At 47.4% G+C, this 27,777-nt stretch overlaps 1 protein-coding gene across 1 annotated transcript in view; it reads right to left on the bottom strand.

The window, feature by feature from the left end:
* SHISA6 (shisa family member 6) overlaps nucleotides 1-27,777 on the bottom strand; it is a 282,711-nt gene that overhangs the window by 136,633 nt on the left and 118,301 nt on the right. Inside the window, exon 3 of the mRNA XM_026005688.2 lies at nucleotides 14,693-14,788. Coding sequence (XP_025861473.2) covers nucleotides 14,693-14,788 — 96 coding nt within the window. The remainder of the gene's footprint in view (nucleotides 1-14,692; nucleotides 14,789-27,777) is intronic.

Here is a 27,777-nt window from a genome sequence, read left to right as displayed (position 1 = left end):
CTTCTTCTTCTTCTTCTTCTTTCTTCTTTTCTTCTTCTTCTTTTCTTCTTCTTCTTCTTCTCCTTTTCTTCTTCTTCCTCCTTCTCCTTCTCCTCCTTCTTCTCCTTCTCCTTTATTTAAAAATTCATGTGAGGGGCACCTGGGTGGCTCAGTCAGTTAAGCACCTGCCTGTGGCTCAGGTCATGATCTCAGGGTCCTGGGATCCAGCCCTGTGTCAGGCTCCTTGCTCAGCAGGGAATCTCCTTCTCTTTCTCCCTCTGTGCTCTCTCTTTCAAATAAATAAAATCTTTAAAAAATAAAAATAAAATGCATATGATTGCAGCTGTAAAGAGTACCATGATACAAAGAAATGAAGAGATATCAATTCTTGTAGAGGTCTAAGGGGGCAGGGATCCCTGGGTGGCGCAGCGGTTTGGCGCCTGCCTTTGGCCCAGGGCGCAATCCTGGAGACCCGGGATCGAATCCCACATCGGGCTCCCGGTGCATGGAGCCTGCTTCTCCCTCTGCCTGTGTCTCTGCCTCTCTCTCTCTCTCTGTGTGTGACTATCATAAATAAATAAAAATTAAAAAAAAAATAAGGGGGCAGAGAACAGCTCTGGAGAGGACTTGGGTCACGGGAAACTGCCTACCTTGTGTTTTAGCACACACACAAGTCCTGAAATATCAGGACTAAAAGCTATCTTGTAGAAAAGTTTACCAATAGAGAGAGACAGAGCCAGAAGGTGAAGGTATTTTCCCAAGAACACATTCACTTGCAACAAATCAGGTCTCTCAACTTCCACTTTAGTGTTGTTTCAATTCATTCATTCAACCATCCATTCACTCATTCATTCATTCACATTATCCACTGAACACCAATAGTGTCATGCCAGACACCGTGTTAGCCGTGAAGAACACACAGTAAACATCTCCAGACATGGTGCCTCCTCATGTGGCTAGTGGCAAAGACAACTATCAGGCAGGGAACTATACAAATTAAAAAAAATAACTGTTTGAAGGATACAGGGAAGGAAATATAAAGAGTGAAACTGGAAAATATAATAGAAGGTCTGAATTCCATTCGATGGCCAAGAAGTCTAACCTGCAGAAGGGAGATTCCAGCAGAGACCTGAACAATGAGTAGATTGGTCTGATATGGGCCATAGGAGAACTTTCCAGACAGAGGAATCATCTGTGCAAAGACCCTAGAGAGGGAAGAACAGGAAAGAGCCCAATTCTGATTGGAGAGCAGTGAAAAGCAGTACACGGGGACCAGACAGTGCCGTCCTCACATCTCATGTGTTTGTTCTTGAGTCACGGTGTCCATAGATGGACAGAGGAAGTAAGGAAGGGTAAACACAAATTGTCTTTTAAGAGTTTTGAACTCAGGATTTATTTTTTTTTAAGAGAGGAAGGGAGTGGGGGATGGGCAGAGGAAGAGGGAGAGAGAGAATCGTAAGCCCAGCGTGGAGCTGGATGCGGGGCTCGATCCCACGACACTGAGATCACCACCTGAGATGAAACCAAGAGTCAGACGCTCAACAGTTGGAGCCACCCACGTGCCATTGAACTCGTTTGTTTTTTTTTTTTTTTTATGATGCAGAAGTGCTGTTTGGAAGCGTCAGGGTTAATATTTAAGACTCCGGCTCCAGTAGAGGGCCTTTGAAGTTTTATAAAGCAAAGAGTGACAAGAGGTCTGAGCTTCAGGTCAGGTTAGGTATATTTAGGATCAAATGAGGTTAGAATAAGATCACCCTGGCTGCTCAGCAGAGGACAGGATGTGCGGGGCAAGAACGGATCTCCACCTGAGAGGTCTTTGAGAGTTGTCTAAATGGGAAGGGAGGGAGTCATGGATCGAGATGCTGGGTGAAGAGGGGAGCAAGCAGGGATACCTGGGGGGCTCAGTTGGTTAAGCATCCAACTCTTTTCTTTTTTTAAAGATTTTATTTATTTATTCATGAGAGACACAGAGAGAGGCACAGACACAGGCAGAGAGAGAAGCAGGCTCCCTGTGGGGAGCCTGATGTGGGACTCGATCCCAGGACCCCAGGGTCACAACCTGAGCCAAAGGCAGATGCTCCACCACTGAGCCACCCAGACATCCCAAGCATCCAACTCTTGATTTCAGCTCACGCCATGATCTCATGGTTGTGGGATAGAGCCCCACATGGGGCTCTGAGCTCCGTGCAGAGTCTGCTTGAGATCCTTTCTCTCCCTCTCCTTTTGCCCCTCCCCTGGCAAAATGCACACGCACATGCTCTGGCACATGCACATGCTCTTTCAAAATAAGTAAGTAAAATCTTAAAAATAGAAGAAGAAGAAAAAGGAGGTGGAGGAGGAGGAGGAGGAGGAGGAGGAGGAGGGGGAGGAGGAGGCCTTGCCCAAGCAAGCAGTGGGCAAGGCCAGGAGATAAGAGCAGAATGGAATGGCAATGCACTTGGGTGTGAGTGGTGAGGCAGGAGAGATCCCGAGGACAGCATGCAGAATTCTACTTAAGCCCCCGAGAAGCCAGGGGTGCTACTGGCTGAGGGCCCCTGGCCTTCATCTGCACAAACATAAGTTTCTGTCAAATCTGCCACGATTCAATCTGGACGCAGCTGGTGTCCATATTTCAGTTGAATGGATGCGGGGCTCGGGCATCTGCGTTCAAGTGCTCTTAACAAAAAACCCGAAAACCATTATGCTCCCCCAGAATTACTCTCCCAGGGCAAAAGCGAAAGGATTCATTGGCAAGCAGATGATGAGAGCAAGCGTCTGACAGCCATCCTATTCGAGGAATGAATACTTTATAAGCTTTGGCCCCCATGAACCCAGTTGCACGTTGATGCATTGCCAGTGGAAGGGCATTCAGGTAGAAGCCATGAACCATCTGCAGTTAACCTCGGGGAAAAAAAAAATTACCTCCCTCTAGCATCACGCATGTATTCTGGGGGTCTTCCTAAACGTACTGTGGAGTGTGGGCAGGAGATCCAGCCACTCTGGGAACATGCAGGGGTGTTCCACGTCAAAGGTCTCCTGGGGGAGAAAGCCACCTGCCTGACTCCGTGCTGTGGTTCACATCAGGAGGGGTCTGTTCCTGAGATCATGAGATCACCCCCAGAGTATCAGAGAACAAGGGACCTGACGAGCCTTCAACACTCTGGCTTGCTCGAGGACACAGGCCTGATACAGGGAGACTTGCAGGGCTCGACGTTGGCAAACCCACGGATGGGGTGGGGCAGGGGGAGCTGAATCTCCACGGAGCACTGGCTCCAGGAGCTCTCCTCTGATTCCCTCAGCTCTGCTGTCTGCTACACCACGACTGATGCACAGGGAGGATGCTCTCAGTTGGAGAAATAGAGGCAGGGAGTGGACTCTAAGTTTGCCGTGTCCATCTCTACCCAGGGAGTCAGTGTCACACGGGGGCCTGCTTGGTGTGTGCTTGTTTTGCTGAGTTTTATTCTTTTTTTTTCCTATTTATTTATTTATTTATTTATCTATCTATCTATTTATTTTTAAGACTTTATTCATAAAAGAAACACACACAGAGAGGCAGAGACACAGGCAGAGGCAGAAGCAGGTTCCCTGCAGGGAACCCAATGCGGGACTTGATTGCAGGACCCTGGGGTCATGCCCTGAGCCAAAGGCAGACGCTTAACCACAGAGCCACCCAGGTGTTCCTATTTATTTATTTATTTATTTATTTATTTATTTATTTATTTGAGAGAAAGAGAGAGAGAGAGAGAGAGGAGAGAAGAGGGGCAAATGGGAGGGAGAGAGAATTCAATCAGACACCGTGCTGAGCACAGAGCCTGATGCAGAGCTTGATCCTGAGATCAGGGTCTGAGCCGAAAAATCAGGAACCGGATGCTTAACTGACTGAGCCACCCAGACGCCCCTGGCTTTAGTTTTATTCTCAAAGACAGAAGAGTAGAAAGGGACAGGATAAGATGGGTGAGGATAACCAGCTGGAATTCTGACCTCAACCTGTATTTTTTCCCCCTGGGTCCTGGCAGGGTTTAGGGCACTGCCTCCAACCTACCTCTCAAGTGTCATTTCCAGTTGCTCCCTACTGGCATCTCATGGCCCCCATCACTTCCCTGTACCCCACTAAAGCGGTCCTGTGCCCTGTCACACTGGCATTTCCATCTCCCTGCCTCTGTTCTGAAGGGCACCACTGCCTGCCCCACTCTTGGCTTGTCACAGTCTTCCTGCTCTGCAAGGACCATCCCAACTCCCATGTCTTGTAGAAGGGCAGGTCAGGACTCCTTCACTCAGAGAAAAGGTTTTCCTCCCTTAAATACTGCCCTCCCCGCAACTCTCCTTGGGATCTATTTTATGGCACTTCCCTTTTGTTTGGCAGAGTCGAAATTTCCAGAAGCCAGGCACTATTGTACTCATCTTGGCCCAACATGAGAACTAAGCTTCACTGAAATGGACAAAGCCCTGTGATGCTGACATCTGGGACAGGTCGCTCGAGTCTGAATCTGCAAGATGCAGTAGGCTCGGGGTGGAGCCCAAGGGTCTGTGTTTCAAACGAGTTCCTAGGAGATGCCAATGCACTGGTCCTAACGTTATCCCTTGAGGGGTAAGATTCTTCAGCATTTTAAGCCACTGACAATATGAAGAGTTACCCCTGCTTGAGTGCTTCGAGCTCTGGAGTGTTATCTCACACGATCTGCATAGAGCCCTGTGGGGCAGCTGGCACTATTACCTGATCTTGGAGATGAATGTCATAGAGGTCAAGGTCACATGGCTAGCAGGTGGGGAAGCTGCCGGGGTAAATGAGCCTGACATGAGTGGCCCTCTTCTTCTCACTACATTCCCCGTTAACAAGGGAGGTTTATATCACTACCTGGAGGTCGGTAACACTGAGGCTGAGGCCGTGAGTCTGGGCGGGAAGGGCTGGCATGCCATCATCCTGCTACGTCCATAATCTGCCCAGAAGCTGAGTCATAGAATTATATGGTTATGTGCCAGAGACTGGTGCCCTGAGAACAGAGGTCATCACTATTCTGTCCACCATGAAACCCTGGCAACTGTGGATTGAGAGGCTGCCTCCTGGCCACAGACTCCCGCTTGGCATAGGGATGGCACTCCCAGAACCTTCCCAGACCCAAAAGCCCCATAGCTTAGCTGTCAGGGTTCCTGAGACTCTTGGCAATGAGCAGTGGAGGAGGGAAAGCCAATGCCAAGGGCTGGCTCCTGAGAAGGGGAGATTCCCAAGTAGGATGACTAGTCGGTGCCAAGACCAGTGCCAGGAAGAGGGTGCACTGGCCATAAACCTGCTGCTGAGGTCAACGTGGGCCATGGATCATGGCAAGAGAAAACTCAGATCTGGCGCTGGCAAGCAAATACAAAACAAGCAGAGAGCCCAGAGGAGCCCAGACCTCTGGCTGAGCATGCCAACCTCTGGGAAAACCAAAGAACTTGATCCTCTACCCTCTCCCAATGGGGACTTCAAGGGACCACTGAGATTCGGGGGTGCTCCAGGCTTCCTTTGGGCCTCCCCTACTGGCTAAGCAGAAAAGGAATCAGGCTGGCAAAAGCTGAGGACTGATGCTTCCCTGATTTCAATGTACGGACAAGACATCCCTCTTGCCTCCCTGCTGGAGACTACGGGACATCCACCTGTATCTGGGCTCCTCGTCTTCTGAGTAGAACATCCATGTGCCCTATAGGTGAGTCAAAATGTCCCAAGGCAATTTCCCAGTGTATCCTGACCCCCTTTTTTGCCCTGTGTCACCTCTCCTCTCCTTACACCCGCCCAGCTGACCCAAGATAGCAGGCCCACAGACAAGTATTAATGGGGATTTTTTTCTCAACACCATGATTTACCAAGGTAGCATGAGCTGGATGACAGCTTAGATACCACATGACCTGTCAGCATGTGCTGTTTCAACCCAACACTGCCCTTAGAATGAGATGAATCTAAAAGGATGGTCCGCTTGTGAACTGACATTCTTAAGAGGCTCCAAGTGGGCCTCCTGATGGCAAACAGGATGGTTCTACCTTAGAAGTGGACCCTTGGATGGCTCAGGAAGTTGGCTCTGGCGGGCACCATGCTCCTGGGCTCCATCTGCAAGGTCTAACTGCCATCAAAGGGACGTAACACCTTTTCTGGTTCCTGAGGGACGGGAGAGGTCATGGGTGTTCCTGTTCGCTGGACCAACATACAAAGGGGGGTTTCATGGTGAATTCACAAATGGAAGTGTCCAGTTGATAACTCCCCAGGGTATGGTCCTGGTTTGGTTCTGCTTTATTTCTTCTTGCTGGATCAGCAGTGATGCTGAGCAATGGATTCACCAGGCGAGCATGACCTTCACCCTTCATGCAGACCCATCCCTGCTTCTGGCACAGTCAACATTAAGCAATTAACAACTACGTGAGGTAGACGCCATGCCACAAAGTAGGGAATCGCGCTGATGCTGCGTGTTTTCCTAAGCATGAGGCCTAGGTTCAGCCTGTGTGTGCGGGGCTGAATCACGCGAAATGCTACCCGATGAGGCCGAGCACAACACAGTCAAAGGCTGGCTCTTGCTATTAGCCATTCATTGGGAGGGAACAGGCAGAGAGGAAGCAAAGGGCGCTGTCCCACGGTACAGAGCAGAAGGATCCAGAGACAGCTTGACTCAGACCAGAAGCCAAGACTCCTCCCTGCCTGGCTCCCGCTTCTTCTCGCCCACCCTGGCCTCTGGAGAAGGTACAGGGAAGAAGGCTCCCAGGTGGCACATGGGCTTCTCAGAGACCAGTCTCAGGCAGGCCAGACCCAGCCTCCTCTAGCTCTTATTGTACTTCCCAGGCTCTGTGTTGCCATGGAGACCAGATGCCTTCTGAGCTCTGTGCTTTATCTGGAGTCCAGCCTTCCAACACCTTGGCTTAGGGAAGCCCACTCACTCCTCCAGGTCCTAGACTATGAAAATAATAAAGCTGGATTTCTTTAGTCAAATGGTTCAGGGGTGCCCCCTTGTCACAATCCACAGGATGGTCTGAAGGCTTTTGCTCAAACCCTGGTGTGTGTGTGGGGGGTGGCCTGCCTGCCCCTTCTTTCTTTTCTAGAATCGAAGACCTCATTTCGAGCCCTGGCTACCCTAGCAGTACCCAGGGTACACTGTCTACAGCCATGGGGGCCCTGGATAAGTGGAGGCCTGCCCCTCAGCTCAGTTTTCACTGGTCCCTCTGCTTTGTTCAGAGCCACTCCCATGTTATCCCTTGGGCCTTGTCATGACCTAAAGGTCTCCCACCTCTTACGCTCTACCTCTCAGTTACCACACTGACCACAAGGCTCTGGTCCTCTCTCTCCCCTGCCCTGGCCCCTTATTCCTGGTAGGACCTTCATCCAGGCCCATCACTGGCTAACACCTGCAGGCCTTCTGAATATTAGTACCCCATCCCTGGCTTCATCCCATGCTCAAGGGACAGGTGCCACTGGCCCAACCCCATCCCTCTGGATCACTGGTCTTCGTCCTTTTATCTGGGGACTTGCAGCTGGGGTGCCATCCCCCATCATGGCCCTCATTGCTGAGACTCCCAAACTGGCATCAGGATAGTCACTTCCAGCTCTGATCTCAGGTCTTCTCTAATGCTCCTACCTCTTCTGTGTGCAGCCTATAGCCTATACGCTTCTGCCTTACCTCTGCCTCAGACCCCATGGAGAGTCTGGCTGGGCAGTGGTGCTAACCATAGCCAGCCCGGTCTCCAGGTAGCATCATTCAGACAGAATGAGATCTGCTCAGGATCTTTCTGCAGGGCCTGGAATGGCCCTAAGGGCGGCAGCTTCTGGCACTCTGGCCTTGTCTATGTCTCCCAGCTGATTTTGGGGATGTCCCAAGTCCTCTGAGCACCTGGAAGCCATGCAGAGGCCAGCCCCAGCCAGCAGCATCCTCAGTCTGCATCTCTGGGCCCTGGAGATGGTTATGGAAGATGCTCTGAAGCCATACTGACTGGGGTTTCTCAAATGTCCTCATTAGGGTGACCAAGTGTGCACATTTGTCCACGACTGAGGGGCTTCTTAGGACACAGGCTTTTCTGTGCTAAAACTGGATCATCTGGGGCAAAGTGGGTTGGTCGACCACCCTCATCCTCACTCACAACTAATGATCTTGCTTCTCCAAATCACTGAGCACCAATGGCATATGCCCACCTGCATGCACCTGGGGCCAAATGCTCTGCCTTCCATTTGTGGTGGATTTCTCTGGCGGATTTTGCTCCTGGCTAAGATCTACCATCTACGTGGTGGATCCGATCTGCTCTTGCTCATCAAGGACACCACCTCTGAAACACCATGCTCCCCAACCCACATTCATCATCAATTTCCCCTTCTCTACTGGACCATTCAAATCAGCACGCAAATGCACTGTGACTTCTCCCGTCTTAAAACAAAACACAACTCTCTTCGCATCACACTTCCCTCCAGCCCTGCTTCACATTAAAACTCTAGAGGGTTGTCCATACCTGCAGTCTATCCTTTTTCTCCCATTCTCTTATTTTAAAGAATCGTCTATAGCTTTTTATCATGGGACATTTCAAACGCATCCCCAAAAAGGATAGCGTAATGACACCTGCTCTTCTCATCACCCAATCCGCCCCAATCGCATAACAGCACAGCCCAGGCATCATTCATTCTCTCTTGCCTTCATCAGATACACATGTGCCTCTTCCCTCCAACTGCTCCTGCCAAGCTCACCAATGATCTCTATGTTACCAGGTGGTACCCAGTGGTCGCTGCTCACGCTTCAGCTCATTGGACCACTCTATGGCTTACCCAGTTGATCACGGTCCCCCTTGGGCACTCTTGTTCTGTTTTCCACTCGATTTCCAAGGTCCCACACTGCCCTGAATTGCTTGCTTCCAGGCTATGCTCTGCATGCTGGGTGCCCAGTGGCTCCCTCCTAGAGCCTTGCTCACTAAGGAAGTGTGGGAAGTGACACTCTCCCCAGCTGACCTCGTGTTGTCTCCTAAGTTCACCCATCACAAACCCCACCTGTATATCCCCAGCCTGAACTTCTTTCCTGAACCTGACATTTCTGCAAGGATGCTTTGATTGAAATAAGCATCTACAACTTAATAGGGAACCAGCTTGGATTCACATCACTCCCAACCTCTGCCTAAACCCCATCCCTCCCGCAGACTTCCAGCTTCCTAATGTCTCAGGCCAAAACCATTTCGTCTTCCATCTTGCCCAGAAAGGCAACCAGATCCTTAAATGGCCTGCCTTGGCCCTGTGTGGCCTGGGAGACCCCTCCCCCAAACCTCTTACCTCCTTCAGTCTGTGCCCAAATGGCACTTCTCTCTGAAGCCTTGTGGGTGCTTTTATGAACTGCCATCTCCCTCCCTTTCTGTGTCCTGTTTTGTTCCATAGCTTCGAAGCCTATCTGACATGCTTCACGTATTTCCTTCTTTCGATCACTTCTCACTGGCCTGTAAGTGTGTCTGCTGTATCTTCAGTGCCTAGTACAGTGTCTGGCACAGAGCAGGTGCTCCTCATACGCGCTTCCCTGAAGGCATGAATGACCAGGTGAGCAAAGTGTCTGCCTCTTACAGAGGAGCCGTTACTTTGGAGCTCCTACCTTTTAGCAAAGTCTGTAGGGATCCCCCTCTGTTCCAAACTTACTCACTCTCTCTCTCATACACACACATGCACACACATCCCTCTATCTGGCTCCTGGCATGGTAGAAAGGACCTGGTAAACAGAAACATCAGAGGAGAAGCAGACAGGGACCAGCACATCACTTTCACCATGCAAACTGCCCAAGTGCAGGAGACAGCCTCAGTGAGCACACACGCATTGCTGCCATGGCAGCCCAAAAGGACCTTCCCTGGCCCGGCCTGGGACACATAAGTAGAGATCATTTGTATCCATGTTACTGACACATGGAGGATTCTGGACAGAATTCTTTGTAGCTCTTTTGACCAGACTCAAAAACAGGCAGCCCGACTGACATTTTAACCAAAATGCTGAAGTAGAATAGGGTCCCTGTAAGTGTGTTCCTTTGGACAGATCCTGAAAATTGATCTTAGCAGACTACACGTCCTTTCTTTCTTTCTTTTTTTAAGATTTTATTTATTTATTCATGAGAGAGACACACACACACAGGTAGAAACACAGGCAGAGGGAGAAGCAGGCTCCATGCAGGGAGCTCGATGTGGGACTCGATCCAGGGACTCCAGGATCATGCTCTGAGCCTAAGGCAGACGCTGAACCACTGAACCACCCAGGCGTCCCTACACGTCCTTTCTAGAAGGACAGCCGAGTGCTCATCTGCGAGTGGTGCACTATTCCTGGTCCATCTTCTTTTTGTGTGATTTTCACATCCTCCAAAATGTGTGCATCTAATAAGAACAGCCACTGGCCATGGAGAGCTTGCCATGGGCCCCTCCTGTGGAATCATTGCCCATCACTGCTCTGGCCCCTTCCTTGTCCAAGAGGAAGGATGTGCAGTGGTTGGGAGCATGATCTTCGGAAATAGGTCTGGATTTAGAATGAAAGTGACTATTTGACGTTCATCTGTGCAAATTACTCAACTGCTCTACTTTGAGTTTTTCTCCAGCAAAATGAGGATAATGAGAGCTCTCCCATGGGGTCATCATAAAGGTGAAAATAAGACAGCATATGTCAAAGTGCTGGTGCATAGTAAATATTCAGCAAATAGGAACCTTTATCATTGGGTTTTCATTGTGGCAGCTAGGGGGATGCTCTGCTTTCCTCCAGACTCCTCTGGGGTCCTACATGGGTCTGGGTGATTCTGTCTAAAGAACAGAGGTAATGGTGTAGGGGGACCTTGGGCTAAACTATTGGTCACTCTAATAACATCTTCCTTGGCCTTGACTTCCACTTAGCCTAAGGGGTGAGTAAGCAGGAAGTAAAAGGAAGAAATCAGAGTAGTGGACAGTTAGCTCCTTGGAGAAAATAAGGGAAAAAGTAAGAATTATAGAAAGTGGAGCACATAATTCAGTTAGTCCTGAAAAGGGGCATCAGTACAAAGTCTGGTACCTGTGAGCTTAAGGCAGTGCTATGCCCCCTGGGAGGCTGACCAATGGCTGGGTGGCCTCCTAAGCTAAAATATGGGGTTTCCTAACAGGATAGGGATGGAACAGGGGGCTTTTGTGGTTACAAAGTCCCCAAGGTCAGAATTTCTGTTCTTTAATGTCTCACCTTCACAATCCCATTAACCAAAAAACAGCCCCTGGTGTAGGCTTTGTGTCAGAAGTTTTAATTGCCTGTGTACCCATGGATCTCATTCTAAAGCATCCTACTCTCTATGGATCTCATTCTAAAGCATCCTCACCCTCAACTCTCTGAATTTGAACAAGCCACCAATGAAGCTAGAGTGCAGCTCTCTCCCCATGATGCCTCTGGGGCCTTTGAAATGGTAGAGAGGGTTGGAGGCCTCCAAGCATCCAAAGATGCACTGTCTAGAATAGGGGCCATCAATGCACGATTCTCAGATATCACAGTCTGATAGAAACATATTCAAATTTGGGTGATGCAGGTTGGCAGGGCAATGGTATGACCTTCTAAAGCAGGAGTTTGCTACCCTGTTGGTTCCAAGTGTTGCAAGTGGGGGCTACACAGTGGCCAGGTGCCACCAGAAGGCCTCAAGCCAATGTAGGAAGAAGAGAAAACAGGGAGAAAGGCAGAGGTATCAGAGTAGAGGGGAAGCCAAAAGAAATACATAGAAAAAAAAAAAAAGGAAGAGCATAAAACCCAGGTGATGAACATGGCCCCATGTTCGATGCCTGTAGGGAGTTACCTTCCCAAGTGTTTCCATGGGGCCGCTGTGCTTATAGGTACTACTCAGAGCTGACTCGATTGCTCTGAAAGAAGGTAAGATGGAGCTGGGCCCTTGTCCTGAGATCCAGACTGTGCAGGGAGAACGAGTCCTCCTATTGGAAAGAGATCCCTGTTTCCAAAGCTCCTCCCCCAGCTCCAGTTTCCCCACTCATGAAACTCTAGTTATTATCTAAATAGGAAAATACACACAAGGTATATCCCTGGAGGGGAGAGGACATTTCAGAGACCTTGTTAGGAAGGGAATGATCAACGGGATCCGGTGAGGGTGATGACTGGGGTCCCATGTGCTCGCAGGAAGGCTGCAGGAGACTTGGACAAGCTAAGATCTAGGAACTCAGTAGCAGACACAGCAAAGTCCTACACCCGAGGCAGGGTAGAGCCTCCTGGATGAAAGCAACCCAGAGGACAATCAGGGACAGAGAGTTGCCTTTATGTTGCTCTGATGGGGGTCTAGTCTGGAAGCAACCTGGTGTCCACCGTCAGATAAATGCCTGATCTGGCTCCCCTCCGGCTCTGGTCCCAGGTCCTCCTACTCTTGTGCTTTCCTACCCAGTAGGAAATATCTTGTGCTATTCACACTAGCCCCCTTCCTATTTCTAGATGCTGCAATAAAGCTTCTACCTCAGGGCCGCCTTCCTATCGCCTCTGCCTGGGATGCAGGTCTCTGCCCAATTACCGCCTCCCCCATGCTGCCTTTCCCGACAAGAGTGGCTTCCTGCCACAGCATTCCCTGCCCTGCACCTGCTTGGGGTTTTCCCCATGCTTGTGTCATCAAGGATTTATTTTGTCTGCTTCCCCCAGAAGCATGGGAGTGTTGCAGAAGCAGAGTCCATTTTGTTTACTTCTGAATATTGCTTGGCATCTAGCAGGCCTCATGAAATATTTGTTGAATGAGCATATGAACTCAAAACCATAACATCTGAAGAGTTTATATATATATGTAAAGTTCTTTAGATTGAGCTGTTTGGTGTTTCAGGTTGGACAACCTATAAGGGTCCAGGGTATGGGTGGGAAACCTCTGCAGTTGGGAAGGCTTGGTAAGAGCTGCCATGTTCTGGGACACCTGGGTGGTTCAGTGGTTGAGCATCTGCCTTTGGCTCAGGTCATGATCCCAGGGTCCTGGGATCGAGTCCTGCTTGGGCTCCCCGCAGGGAGCTTGCTTCTCTCTCTGCCTATGTCTCTGCCTCTTTCTGTGTGTCTCTCATGAAAAAATAAATCAAATATTTTTGAAAAAAAAAAAAAAGAGCTTCCATGTTCTGTTTGAAAAATTCAGATCTGTAGCTCTGCCCCATGGGTTGTAACAGTGTGGTGTAGCCAACCTCCAAGATGGCCCTCCAGGATCTCTGGCACCTGATACTCCCCCTTTGTGTAGTTCCCATCCATCTGGAAGATAGCTGGCTCATGTCACCAATAAGATATTGAGAAAATGCTTAGTCATAAAAGACATTTGGGCTTCCTTCTTTCTTTTTCTTGGATCACCCACTCTGGGGAAGCCCGGCCACCATGCCATGAGGACACGCAAGTAGCCTGTGGAGCAAACGTGGTGGGGGAGGAACTGAGGCTTGCTGCCAACAGCCAGCATGATGTGTGTGGATGATCTTCAAAGCAGGTCCTCCACCCCACTTGAGCCTTCAGATGATGCAGCCCCTGCTGGAATGTTGACTGGAACCTCATGAGAGACTCCAACCCAGAAGCATTGAGCTCAGCTGCTCCTGAATTCCTAACCCACCCAAACTATGCAAGATAATACATTTCTTTGTTATTGTTTTAAAACGCGATGTTTCAGATCTGTTTCATTAGTTGCGTCAGTGAGAGGTAATCATCACAGAGCAGATGACGTGGGGGCTGGCTGTCCTAGCTTTGAGCTAACAGGGGTATGACTAAGAGCGTGTCTTTTGCTGGTTAACCGTGCAGCCCAATTCCCCTTCTGGTCCCAATTTGATTTCTGCAACTTCGAGTAGCCACAAATGCCACCTGTATCCTCAATAAACTTTATTTAGACACAAAGAGACACAACAGAAAATACATACACAGATACAGATTTTTTTTTTCTCTATAGGATGAACAAACATCACATAGGGAATTTAAAAAGTAGTTGCATGGAATGTAAGAAAAAATTGCAAAGGTCCTTGTTCGCTCACACTTAAAACAGACACATATTTCAGAGGAAGACAGGGATACAGCATCCCTACAACAGAATTCACAGTTGATCTATAACAGTACACAGGTGTTAGGAAGGTAATCAGAGGAGGCAGGGATCCGGTTACTCTTGATATGACAGGATGCTCACAACACTAGGAGGACTCTTTAAACAAAAGACAGAATCGAGGATTCCATACCCCCTGCACAGATGCTCTGCAAGCTGTCAGCTAGGTCATAAAGCGGCTCAGCAGAAATGCCACGTGAGCGTTCATCTTGAGGCTTGAAGGTCTGCGTGACCTCTACCTTTGCGTCCCCACCCAAGAGTTTACATAGACACACTTAGGACACTGAAACTCTCGACATGCAGCACGCTGGCTTCAAAACCCACAGTACAGAACATTGACATCAATTTATAAAATGTGGTTTAAAAAGGAAAACGGGTAAGAGCCAAGAGGAGAGCAAACAGTTTTCCAATGGTGTCACGTCCGCTGGTAGTTTCCCACCACGCTGCCTGTGGTCCCTCCCGCAGGAGCCCTGGCTTTGGGGTCCCGCTCCACACCGGGGGCGGGGCAGGAGGGATGTCTCGTGCAAGTCTATAGTCCTCTAAAGGCACACCTGTGACCTGCTGGTCCCTCCTGTCAGGAGCCATGTACGTTACCAGGACAAGCTGCCACGGAACCACCCCTGCTTTTCCCCTGTCCCGGACAAGCCTCTGGCCTCCACCATCATCTTCACATTTCAGATCGGGGCTCCCTAGGCAACCTGTGTGTTTTAGTAAAAAATGGTTTCCACTGTACCCTTCGTGTGTCCTCTTCCTAACGTGACAAATCCAGATGAGATGAAGTTATGGAGATCAGGTCCTCCACTTCGGTAAGCATCCTTCCCATAATGTCCTGCAAGAAGATGGGGCACAGTTACCTGGCAGACCCATGGCAGCAAGAGCAAAGCAAGCCCTGCAGCTCCAGCTCACCCGGTAGGGGTGAGGAAGTCAGTTTCAAACCAGCAGCGGAGGCAGCAGGTAGACGCCATCAAGAAAAATATATATATATTATTTCATAAACATATATAATATATATTTCAAATATACACACAGTATATATAAAAACTATATATATCAAGTATATATACAAGTACATGTGCGTATATATACGTGTGTATGTATATGTGTATATATACATATATATACATATATATATATATATATATATATATAATTGCACAACAAAGACAAAAGTTATAGGAAGGATACACGGAAAGCAGAGGGACAGGAGTCCACGTGGCTTGATTTTGGCATTTCTGACTGAGCACACCAGAACATCAGTGGATTAGCCCCACCATCCTGTCCGTTGGCCTAGCTTTTCCCCTGTTGCTCCTTCTGGCCTCGCTCATTTGTTTTCTTTCTTTCCAGAGCATTAGGCTGGGATCTGTCTGTCTGGTCAGGGCTGCTCTCTATGTGACTGTTTATGAGTCCCACCACACCCCGTGGAAACACAGCCTCGTGGCTTCGGAGAGATCTGGCATCAGCCGATGAAGAGCGACAGGACGGTGGTTGTAAAACACCAGGCAAATATTTCCTGCTTTCCCCTCCTGACTTTCTGTAATAGGCCCTTATCCCTTGTTGGTCTCACGCAGCCGTCTACCTGTGAGGCTGGGCTGAGAAAACGTGCAGGTGCATGGGGCTCCTGGGAGAAGAAATTAAAAGCGAAAAGAGAGTATTATTCTGCTTCTGACATTCCAAACAGGATTCCGCAATGCTCTTGAAATACAGGTATGGGAAAGAAAAAAGGACTCCATGATGTCATCCTGAGGTAGAGACATAGGAAAATGAAGATAAGTCATATTTTCGTCATGCTGCTACAGGAGCACGTTAAAAGCTACTTAGAAGTAAGACAGTGTGCACAACTACCCAAGATGCAAGGTTAAGTTAAAATGTGGACAGAAAATGAGGTGCCTGGGTGGCTCAGTCAGTTGAGCATACAACTCTTTGGTTTTGGCTCAGGTCATGATCTCAGGGTCGTGAGACTGAGCCCCATTCTGGGCTCTGCACTAATGTGGGATCTGCTCGAGATTCTTTTTACCCCCCTGGCTCTGGTCCTCCATCCCCTTTCTCTCAATGCTATATTATATATGATCACAATGCTGTAAAAAAGTCAAACCAGAGCATTAAAAAAAAAAAAAAAACTGAAAGAAAACACAACTGATACTGCCAACTGCCTTCAGACAATTAGAACCTGAGTCTTATTTCTTCTCTCTTTTCAATGGTTCCATATTTTCCAAGTTTTTTTCTTTCATAATATAAATAAGTAAGATAAATTTCTAATAAAAAAACACAGGGTAAATATATAGACAACCTAAACACATTTTTTTCTTAATAGGGTGCCCTCTGCATTAGTAGAGCTCAAATCTAGGTGCATGTTGGAACCAACTGGAAGCTTTTAAAAATGTGAATGTCCAGACATGACTCCGGGGATTCTGATTCCATTCATTGAGGTCTGGGCTTAGGCAATGACATTTTAAAGAAGCTCTCTAGCTGATTCTAATGTGCCACCAGAAAAGAGAACCACTGTCCTGGGGTAAATGGAGAGATAATCTAAGTTCAGTTTGTTCAGTTGGTTCAATGAACATCTGTTGGACCCTCGGGGGTGCTTGGTACCACCCACTATCTAAGTTTTGAGCTCCAGAGCCCTCCCTCTGATGAGTAGAATCTGGCTGGCCTGATTCCTTCCTTCTTCTCCAACACCAAGAGTCCTCAAACCGAAGAGTGCATCAGCAAAGCCAGGATGGGAGGCTGGGCCCCTGGACGGCTCAGTTGTTTAAGCACCTGCCTTCGGCTTGGGTCATGATCCCAGGGTCCTGGGATCGAGTCCCACATTGGGGTCCCTGCTCAGTTGGGAGTCTGCTCCTTCTTCTCCCTTTGCCCATCCCCTGGCTGGTGGTCTGCTCTCTCTTGCTCATTCTCTCAAATAAATAAACAAAATCTTTAAGAAAGAAAAGAAAAGCCAGGAGGGTATGTTAACACGTACTGCTGGACCCACTCCCAGAGTTTCTGATTCAGGAGATCTAGGACGGGCTCATGATTTTGCATTTCTATCAAGTCGCCTGGTAATGCTGATGCTGTCAGGTCCAGGGACCAAACTCTGAGAACTGTCCGAGCACAACAACTTGAGAGGATTTTGCCACCACTTCTGTTGTGCCCTCCATACCCATTCCTCAGGGCGTACAGCCTGCTATGATGAGCCCTATTGCTATAAAATACTGTGGTCACAACCCAGAATTTGACAGAATAGAATTACTGGAGTTAAGAGGACTCTGCCCCTACCCCAAGCCACGTCACAGCTCCAGAAACCGTCTCCAGTACCTGGAGAAATGCATCTTCTTTAGGGATGAAGGGGTCGGGAGGGTGGGTTGTGCACTGCAAAGAGAGAGGGACCTCTGTCCTGTATGACATGGTCACTTTCTCCCTACCCCGCCCCCAATGATGGCAGGGCAGGGCCAGGAAGTGACAGTTCCAAAGTGTCATAAATTTGGACCTCATTAATTCAGAACCGGTGATGCATCCTGCAGAATTTGGGCTGGTTTATTTTTGTGCTCTTTTATAAATAAAATTTTTGATACACGAATCAATACCAAGGACGATGAAACATAAAACAGTGCCTGTGCCATTTACAAATCATTCTTATCTGTCAGCTGGAACAATGTCCCTCGGGACTGAGCAGTAGCCTAGGCCTCCAAGGCTCTGCTTGTCTAATGAGTGACTCAAGTTTTCTGATCACCTACTACATGCCAGGCAGTGCCTCTGAAAACACAGCCTCAGGGTTGGTTTGTTTTGTTGATATCACAGTAGTGAACATTTTGTAGCATAGTGCAGGTTAAAAGATTTTTCACATGTACCATTTTCTTAAGTTTAATCACCAAGATAGTTGCCTACTATCTTATTATGCCCCCATTTACCAATGGAAAAATGGAAGCCAAAAGAAGACAACAGCTAGCTTCCAGTTCTTCTCCCTTCAAACCGTGGGTCCTTTCCATCCTGCACCCCAGGCTCCTTACTTCCCACAAGAGCTTTGAGAAAAAGCCACGCTCCCATGTTTGTGGAGCTGGTCAGCCATAATCCTGGCTCCAGAGGGCACCCCTCGCCCAATATTTGTACAACTCTGACACCAGCCACTTTACTCCACGGTCTGGATGGTCACAATGGCACAGTTGTGACTCTTCTCTGACACTTGAACCTGGTGGAAACACTACTGATTCAGGAGCAGTCTATGGTGATGAATAAGTTCGTAGAAGTTGGGGCACAAAGGAGGTCGAGCTTCAACATTGAGGCTCTGCGTTGAGTAAGGGCAAGATATGCTGAGGTGTCAGGAACAAGAGCAGGTGACAGGGGCACCTGGATGGCTCAGCGGTTGAGCACCTGCCTTGGGCTCAGGGCGTGACTCCAGGGTCCTGGGATCGAGTCTGACAACGGGCTCCCTGCAGGGAGCCTGCTTCTCCCTCTGCCTGTGTATCTATGTGCCTCTCTCTGTGTGTCTATGAATAAATAAATAAAATCTTTCTTAAAAAAGAATTCTATAGTCGAATCAGCTTGGAAAATACTGTGAGCTATATGAAATGAAAAGTAAGCATGAAAACCAAGTCTAAGGACCTGTCAATGAGCCCCACATCTCCCGGAGCGTTTACATTTCTCAAAGGCATCTCTCAGGATGCTTGTTGGGAAAGCTGCCCATGACGCTGAGTGGGAGAAGTTAGGGTGATAGCTTCAGCTTTTGCTGGAGCTGTGGTCCTCAAATTTGAGCACCTCAGACTCACATGAAGGCACCCAGATTACTAGACCCCAGCCCCGGAATTCCTGATTTACTAGGTCAGAGGTAAGTTCCACGACTGACAAGTTCCCAGGTGATGCTGCCGATGGCCACAGGTCCAGGAGCCACACTCTATGAACAAATATGTTAGAACAACTGACAGATCTCCCTTCAGCTGGATACAAGGCCAAGGTTAGGAGGTCAAGGTCTAGAAGGATTCACATTCTCTGTGTCTCCAGAGGAACAATTAGTTGGCAGGATGAGAGGAAGGATCAGTAAAAGCAAAGCCCTGTGCAGGTGGATGGGGTGAACAGAGAGAGTCAATGTCTCTTCTCTTCCCTGAGGATGCGTACAGTCCAGCAGCTGAAGAGATGTGTGATGAATGAGTATCCAGACGTCTTTAGACATAACACAAAGAACCATATCCTTCTCCGTCTGCAGCCACCACCATAAGTCTATGCCCTCCTGCCTGCCATCGAGACAGGAAGCCAAACAATACTCGGATCAAGAGAAAGAGTGTTTCCAGAGAAAGAGCCACACGTCCAGCAGAGAGCCTGGCAGAGGTAGGCGAGAGCTTTGCAAGCACCCTTGCTGAGCAGCATGAGCACACCCATGTCGTGGTGCAGACAAACGCACAGCCCTGCCAGGAACGAGGATGGTTTCTGGCTGCAGAGTGCACCTGCTACCACCTGCTGAACCCTAACTGTGTGATGCAGCCCCCGGCTGGATTCGCTACTTTAAATTCTGCCATTGGCTCTCTCACCATCACCAGCATCCTGAAGTCTTAAAGTCACAGGGGCAGCACTAAGGTTCAAGTTCAACTGGCCCTCTGGAAGGAGAAAGCTCAAGAGAGGTCTGAGGCTGAATTCTGAGTCGTGCCATGCTGGTGGCTCTAGTTAGGGCAGCAACTTTGAGTGGACTATAGGGAGTTTCTCTGTTAGGAGATGTGCTGCAAGAAACAGGAAGGGGAAACACAATATCTGAATGGTGATTTCAGTAACATTTAAGAGTGATTTGCACCTGTGAAATTAGATCAATACCTAAGGGAGGAAAAGAAACTGACCAGGACAGCTGTCCTGGGTTGCAAATATGGCCAGCGGACTGCATCCTGAAGGAAATCAGTACAGTAAATCCTAATGACAGAGATACTCCCTCAGTGACAGGTACTCGATGGCAAAGAGGACAAAGAGACAGAAACGATGGGAGACAAGAGATGGAGAGAACGATTCTAGGCACTTCCATCAATTTCCAACAGTATTCCCAGAAGAGACAGAAGGGATCATTCAGAAACAACGATTAAAAGTTAATTTTCTTTTCTTCTGAGCAGATGGGAAGACTTTAGTCTTCAGATCAAAAGGAAAGATCAAGCGTCACACTCTGCATTAGAAGTGACCAAAATCTAGATATACTCTGATGAAACGTCTTTTAAAAATATAAAGGAAATAACAAATTAATTAAAATATAAAATTAAAGGAAGATGCCATTTTCATGAAACTCTTTAAAAAGTTGGGGAAATGGGGCACCTGGGTGGCTCAGCGGTTGAGTGTCTGCCTTGGGCTCAGGTTGTGACCCCGGGGTCCTGGGTTGGGACCCCGTATCAGGCTCCCCACGGGGGGCCTGCTTCTCCCTCTGCCTATGTCTCTGCTTCTCTCTGTGTGTCTCTCATGAATAAATAAATAATATCTTTTTTTTTTTTAAGGTGGGGGAAAAAAGTGAAGCAACCTTTTGAAGAATTTTGAGACTTTTATTTCCATAGAGACAGATACTGCTCACAGAACACGCCCTCTGGAAGCAAGATGACAAGAAGATTCAAACCTCTCTGTATGTCTGTTTCCTCAGACGCAAAAGAGAAACAATAATAATACCCATTTCATTGGTTGTTGAGATTAAATGAGTTAATACATATAGAAGGCATTCAGAATAATTCGAAGCTTGCTAACAGTTTGGAGTAGAGATGTTTTGATTCCATTCTGCCAAAAGGTACTAAAGATAATGGAAAGAAGGAAGAAGAGAAAAGAAGTTCCACAGGAGGAGAAAAATATCAGACTTAACATCTAATAGCGGTAGAATGATTGGGGAAATACATATACATACACAGAGAAATACAAAAAAACAGTAACAAACACAAACACAAAAACCACATGTTCAAAGTGGGCTTAAGATCTAAGTGTGAAAAACTAAACCTTATACTTCCAGAAAAAGAATAAAGGCCATTCCATTAATGATCCCAAAGTAGGGAAGGATTTTGAAACAAGGAGCAAAAGGTACAGACTAAAAAGGAAACAAGTGAGCATTCTTAAACAGCGAGGGGTCGAAAGCAGTCGTGAAACTGCAAATCAAAGGCTTGAAACATATATTTTCATTAATAACTAAGCCTCATAAAGAATTCCAAATTAATAAGCAGGTGAAAAAAAAAACACAATGGAAAATGCAGGCCAAAGAGATGAACAGGCGAGTTGCAGTAGAGAAGACCCAAAGGGCCGATACACATAAAGTGGTGTTCAATCTCACAAGTAATCAGGGAAATTCAAATTAAAGCCATAATGAGATATCATTTCATACCCAGCAGACTGGGAAGAGTAAAAATGCCTGACACTAGTGTCACGGATAAGCAGGAACAAGAACCCTTGAACACTTCTGCTGGGAGTGTAGATTGTACAACTGCTTTGGAAAGTTGAAGACGGATATTTGATTGAACCAGCAAATCCCCCCCTTCAGGTAGATAAATCCTCACACACGAGCATAAGGAGATACCCATGAGCATGTTCATATGAGTATTGTTTGTAATAAAGACAAGTGGAAGGGGCTCAATATCCCTACCAAGAGAACAAGTGATAAATAGTGCTATACTCCTATGACGTAATCCTATGCTACAGTCCAACTGGAATGAACCAGAGCTCTGAGTAGCAACTTGGAGGACCGTCTGTTATAATGTTGAGTATACTAAGCAAAGCGAGGAAAAACAGGATGCCATCACATAGAAAGAGTTATGAAACATGCAGTGCAATACTCTATACTGTTTCAGGATATGTGCATATGTAGTATGAGTACAAAGAGATTCAGGGAATTATAAATACTTCAAAACAGATATTTCTGGAGGTAGGGAGTGAAATGTAATTGAGGAAGGAAGAGTAGATGAGGTGCTTCTATGTTTTCTTTCCTATGTTGGGTAGCTGGGGACATAATTCATTGCTAAAGAATTCTTTATTTTATTAGATGATAGATGAATGCATAGATGATGGATGGATAAGTAGAAGGATGGATGGATGGGTGGGTGGATGGAAGGGGAAGGAAGGATGGATGGATGGATAGGTAGCTAGTTTTTAGTTAAGTCACTATAACCCAAATATTTTATTCACCACCAAATTGTTCCTCAACAAGAAAGGAATCAAAGAATCTCCAGTTTTAAGAACTCAGAGACTAAAATACCCACAAGTTCGGGACACCTGGGTGGCTCAGTGGTTGAGCATCTGTCTTTGGCTCAGGGCGTGATCCCAAGGTCCTGGGATCAAGTACCACATTGGGCTCCCCGCATGGAGCCTGCTTCTCCCTCTGCCTATGTCTCTGCCTCTCTCTCTCTGTGTGTCTATCATGAATAAATAAATAAAATCTTTAACAATAAAAAATAAATAAAATAAACCCCACAAGTTCTCCTTGGGGGGAAGGGCGAGATGCCTGATGACAATGTCTGTCCAGCAAGAAATAAAACTATAGAATTTCAAAAATCACAGATGTATTTATTTATAATCTGCAAGCAGTACCCATATCCCAAAATTCATTAAGAAAAGATTGGTAAGTTAGATTACACATTTGTAACATTTAACGAATTGGCTTTTTTTGACAGAAATAAAGTTAAATGGTGCTGGATCTGCCCTGGAAAATCTGGTACGCAGACGGAGTGACCAAAGTGCATTATCGTGATGAAATAAAACCAAAAGTAGCCTCCGTGGTCAGAGAAACAGCGCTCCATCTTTAGAGCCTGCTTGAAATGCACAGCATGTGCTCAGAACAGACAGGGAGCTGGTCTCTGAAAAGCCGAAATGGTGCTAAGGCCCTGCGATACAGCCACTTCACTGCTGAACTTCTCGGTGCAAAAAAATGTGACACAGAAATCAAAACACATGATAAACTCTGGGAAAATATTTCCAATACACGTGAGAAAGGACTTTTCCCTTTGTTCAGAAAAAGCTCAATTATACTACTATCAATAACACCCTGGAAAAAATGCACCTAGGATATGAATAGGTAATTCTATCCCTCGGGAAAAAAAAAGAAAAAAAAATTTTTTTGAAGGCCAAGGTATATGTAAAAAAAAAAATATGATTAACCTTGAGTCACAATTAAGGAAATGCAAGTCAAAAAATAAAGGACCTCTCTAAAAAACTAGTTGATTTGGGGGCGCCTGGGTGGCTCAGACAGTTAAGCGACTGACTGTTGGTTTCAGCTCAGGTCATGATCTCAGGGTTGTGAGATCAAACCCTGCGTTGAGCTCCACGCTCAGTGAGTCTGCTTGAGATTATCTCTCTCCCCACCATGCCCTCCCCGTCCCTGCCTCAAAAAAATAAATCAGTAAATCTTTACAAAATACGAAATAACTTGGCAAAATTTAAGTAGTGCATGACACCCAAAGCCAGGAGGAGGGGTTCTGTCATTGCTGCTGGTGGAGAGCATAAAGTATGCTGAGCATAAAGTATGTCCTTATGTGAAGGACAAGCCTTTGATTTGGCATCTCACTGCTAGGAATGCACCCTCCACATATGTCTTCAAGTCTCCCCGTAATACATGAACCAGGCTGGACAGTATGGCATTAACTATAGTAGTTTCTGGCAATGGGCAGCTGATTAAGAAAACCAGAATCCATGCCTGTGGTGGAAAACCATGCAGCTGTTACAAAGATGAGGTCAGAATTCATGTGCAGATGTAGGAGGATCTCCAAGAGAAGATTTAAAAAAAAAAAAAAAAAGCAAGGTGCAGATCAGTGTTTCAGTAGGAACCTTTTTGTACAAACAAGAATGAAAATAATACAGGGAGGATATATTAGAGGGTAGAGTGGTTTATATGAACGATATATTTTTTTTCTGCAAGTAATTATGCCCACAAACTACTAAAACATTCTTTCCCTTGGGGAGAGGTCCTGCGATGAAGGAAGAGAGGTGTTCATCTTGGAGTTTTATTACTTGTTCTACTGTTGGAACTTTCTACACACGTATATGTGGTATTTTTTATTTTTGTACTATTTACAGAGTTCATCTGGGATTAGGGAGTGGGATCATGGGCCATTCTTTGTTTTTCTTTTTTGTACTTCTTTACATGGGGGGGAAAAATCTCTAATAAATGTCATTTTATAAAAAGAAATACAAGGGCCAGGAAGTGAGAGGGGCCACTGTCTCCTTGTGTAAATGACAAGGCATTTATCAAACACAGATTCTAATACCCACCTGGCAGGAGGGTGGTAAGGATTAGATGAGATCCCGGGTATAAATCATTTCGCCTAATACTGTACACCAGTAAGCCTCAATAAATGGGAGCTGCTAGTCACATAAAGACTATAGTCTTTCCTCTTTCCCGTGCAGGGATCTCTGTGGAGTCCGCCCTGAGCTGACCTCAGGCCAGAAGGAGTCAAGAGTAGGAGGAGCTGGACAGAGCCTGGACTCTGCAATCTTGCCTGAGGGCTCTTTCCCAGAGACACCCCAAAGCTCCTTCTTGTACGCAAGAGCTCACACCCACTCCACAAAGGGGAGTGGGCTGGGAGCCAGGAGGGACTCTGTTCCACCACGCTCTCACTTTTTGCTAAGCGAATGAGGCAGCTCTGAGCTCGCTCCACTGAGGTAAACAGGGGGCAGGCCAGGTCTAATTGCAGATTGCACTGACAATGACTATTTACTAGGCGAATAATCTCGAGAGAGCAGCTACCGGGAATGCTTTATTTTATGTGTCAATTGTAGTGCTTGCTCACACAAGCACATGGGGACAGTCTCCTCCAGAGTCTGTGGAGTTAACAGAGCTGTTGGCGAGTACTCTGGCAGTGCCACAGATCTGCCCTCTGGCGTCTCCCCTCTGCAGACTCTGTAGCTGGGAGACCTGGGGATGGCCACCAGGTACGTAGCCCACCTGGTGGAGGCCATGGGTCCCCAGCTGTGAGGACCCAGGATCAGCAATCCCGGTTGTTTTGGGAACCACCCTGCCCAACACTCTCACTTGACAAAGAAGGAAATACGAACCCAGAGAGGGTGAGTAGAGGCATGCTCAAGGTCACACAGGTTGATAATTTCAGATACTAAACCTCAACTCTTGACTTTCAAGATGGCACTCTTCATCCTATCATTCTGCTTGAAGAAAGCAGAGGCTCTCATCACATCTCATCACAAGCAGGGTAGGGTGGGGAGCATAACCTAGAAATACATCTTGATAACCACCACACTGAAGGCCAATCCTCCAGAAGGTCACTCCTAAACCAGCCCCTTTTGATTCAGATTAATGTCCTTTGAACCATCAGTTTTGTTGGTTTGGATTTAGGAAAACTGGCACTTTGTGTTTGAAACCAAAACAAACAAACAACAAAAACATGAAGATGTCCTCTATAAAGGTCTCCAGCTGCGGCCAAGGGCAAACTCTAGGTCAACCTTATCCACTGCAAGAGGGGAGCTCTGCTGTGGCCTCCTGTATATCATGCAGGCTTTGGGGTAAGATGCCTTGTTTCAGAAAGCATTACGTGGCTCAAATATAAAAGTCTGAAAACCACACCTCTAGTGCATCCTAATTATTTCCCAAGGGGATGAGAGAGAGGATTACTTGATGGTGACATTAATCTTCAGAGATTTGGAGAGGGCTAAACCCTCTTCCCCCTCACCCCCACCACTCCCCGCCATTGAGATAGAATCAGAGAATGTTCCAACGGAAGGACTTCTCAAGGGCACCTTTTCCAGCCTCAATATTTGCAGACGGGGAAACTAGTGCTGGGGAGGGAAAACAGATAGCCCAAGGTCACTGGCTAAGGGCTATGACCACACTCTGCATCTTCCCACATCAGAGCTTTCCCTAACACACCAAGCAGCCCACAGCCTCCTCCCTGCCCCCGGAAACGGTACAGAGGTTGGTTTCTATTTCAGGGGACCCCAGCGCACCATTTAGTTTCTCCTTGGATGCGTTGGCTATAATCCCCTTGGAAAGAAGCCCAGAGTCTAACCAAATCCCCGGCTCTAACTGCGATCCCCATTTCAGTTCTGGCTCATTCCTGAGAGCAGGACCCTGGCCAAGAGTCCTGAAGAATTTAAGTGGAAGCAAGGATGGAGGTGCTCTCCACAGTGATGGAAGGTTCTCCTTGGTCCCCAAGTCTGAGGACATTAGTGCAGATTTACAGTGGGGTAGCCCGGGGTGGGGGGCATCTGAGACCCCCTTTCTTCTCTTGTTTCTTGACCTCTCCTCATCCTCTACAAAAAGACCCACTGAGGGACACCTGGGTGGCTCAGTGGTTGAGCATCTGCCTTTGGCTCAGGGCGTGATCCCGGGGTCCTGAGATCAAGTCTCACATCAGGCTCCCCTCTGGGAGCCTGCTTCTCCCTCTGCCTATGTCTCTGCCTCTTTCTGTGTGTCTCTCATAAATAAATAAATAAAATTAAAAAAAAAACCCACTGAGCTTCCTATGAGTGCATCCAAACTGGTGGGGATAAATGAAATAATGCTGAAAAGCTCTACCATCTTATTTTATTGTGTGCCTTTACGCAGAGACATTGGCAATGAATGCCTTTTATTATCAAGAGGGAAATATTTGAGGAAAATATTATCTCCACTTTGCAGATGAATAAACAGCCGCAGAGAGGTTGAATATACACAATCAGAGTGGCTGGCCTGTGATTTAGGACAGAACCTAAATTCTCTGTCACCGTACACACTGGGGCTTCCATTCATTCTATCATGCTTCTAGGAAAGCCATGCTTCCCGCAGCTGCCCTAGGGCCCTACCTCTCCCAAAACACCTAAGAGAGACCCTTCTGACTAAGACAGCACAACAAAAAATATGGGAGAGGGAAGAATTTTAGGGGCTGTAATCTTTCATCAGGCTTCAGCTCCTATGGGGAAGGCAATTTAATTCATGGACTATTCTATATCTGCGAGAAACTATTGATGAGAGAGAGAAGGTTCATATTCAAATTCAGGGCTTTCTCACACTGATCTGGGTTAGGCATTTGTCACCACAATGAATAACACAGCTTGGCAAAATAGGAGATGAGAAACAAAATGGTGAACTTTAGGCACAGGGCATAGCGTCACCTCAGAGTTTATGGAGCTAACATCATGTGCGACTCCACTCAGAGGTGTCCTTCTATGGGCAAAGCAAGACTGCCCACTCTGGGTCCCATGGAAAGATCCAGAGAAGCCATGATAGTGTAGACGTGGTGGGGAGAGGGGTGGCCTCACTGGGAGCTTGACATACTCTGATCAGTCTCTAGTAAACTCTCTTGCCAGATTTTGGCGGGGTAGGATGAGACAGACTCCTGTGAAGAGAACAGAGACCTAGAGGAGGTGCAGAGATGGGAAATTATCCGCATGAACTTCCTCCCAACACCACCCCCTCTTGGGGGTGAGCTCCTGCCACCTTCCCCTGCTCAAACCCATGACTCTCAAGGACAGGGTAGAGATGGGGGTGGATACATCCAAGAGGCAAGCTGTTGAACACGCCTCCAATGTTCCATGTTTCCATTTGGTATGGTCAATTTACTAGTGTGTACCCACGACCCAGTCCCATGGTCCACTCACAAGAGCCACATGTCCTGCTCCTCTTCCACACTCCTGTTCCTACCCTGCCCTCTGCCCTCAGGCACTTGGTCTTCTCCATTCAGTGGGGGGTTGAGGCAGAGGCCATGACCTTCCTCAGGACCGCCTGGCTATGTATCTTCCCTGCAGGTCCTGTTCCTCCTGTGTGGGTCCCCAAGGCTGGATTTTGTAGGTGGGGTGGTAGGACCTCTCCGTTGGCCCTTCAGCCCCGCAGTGGGCTGGTCTGCACTGCCATTTGCCCAAAACCCTATGCCACTCCTTATAAATTCCTTAAACCCTACCTCTTTCTTTTTAATGACACTCATGCTA

The sequence above is a fragment of the Vulpes vulpes genome, chromosome 12, assembly GCF_048418805.1.
Source record: "Vulpes vulpes isolate BD-2025 chromosome 12, VulVul3, whole genome shotgun sequence".
In the NCBI taxonomy this organism is placed as follows: domain Eukaryota; kingdom Metazoa; phylum Chordata; class Mammalia; order Carnivora; family Canidae; genus Vulpes; species Vulpes vulpes.
The sequence above is the reverse complement of the archived record's forward strand: the minus strand, read 5'-3'. Positions and strand labels throughout refer to the sequence as shown.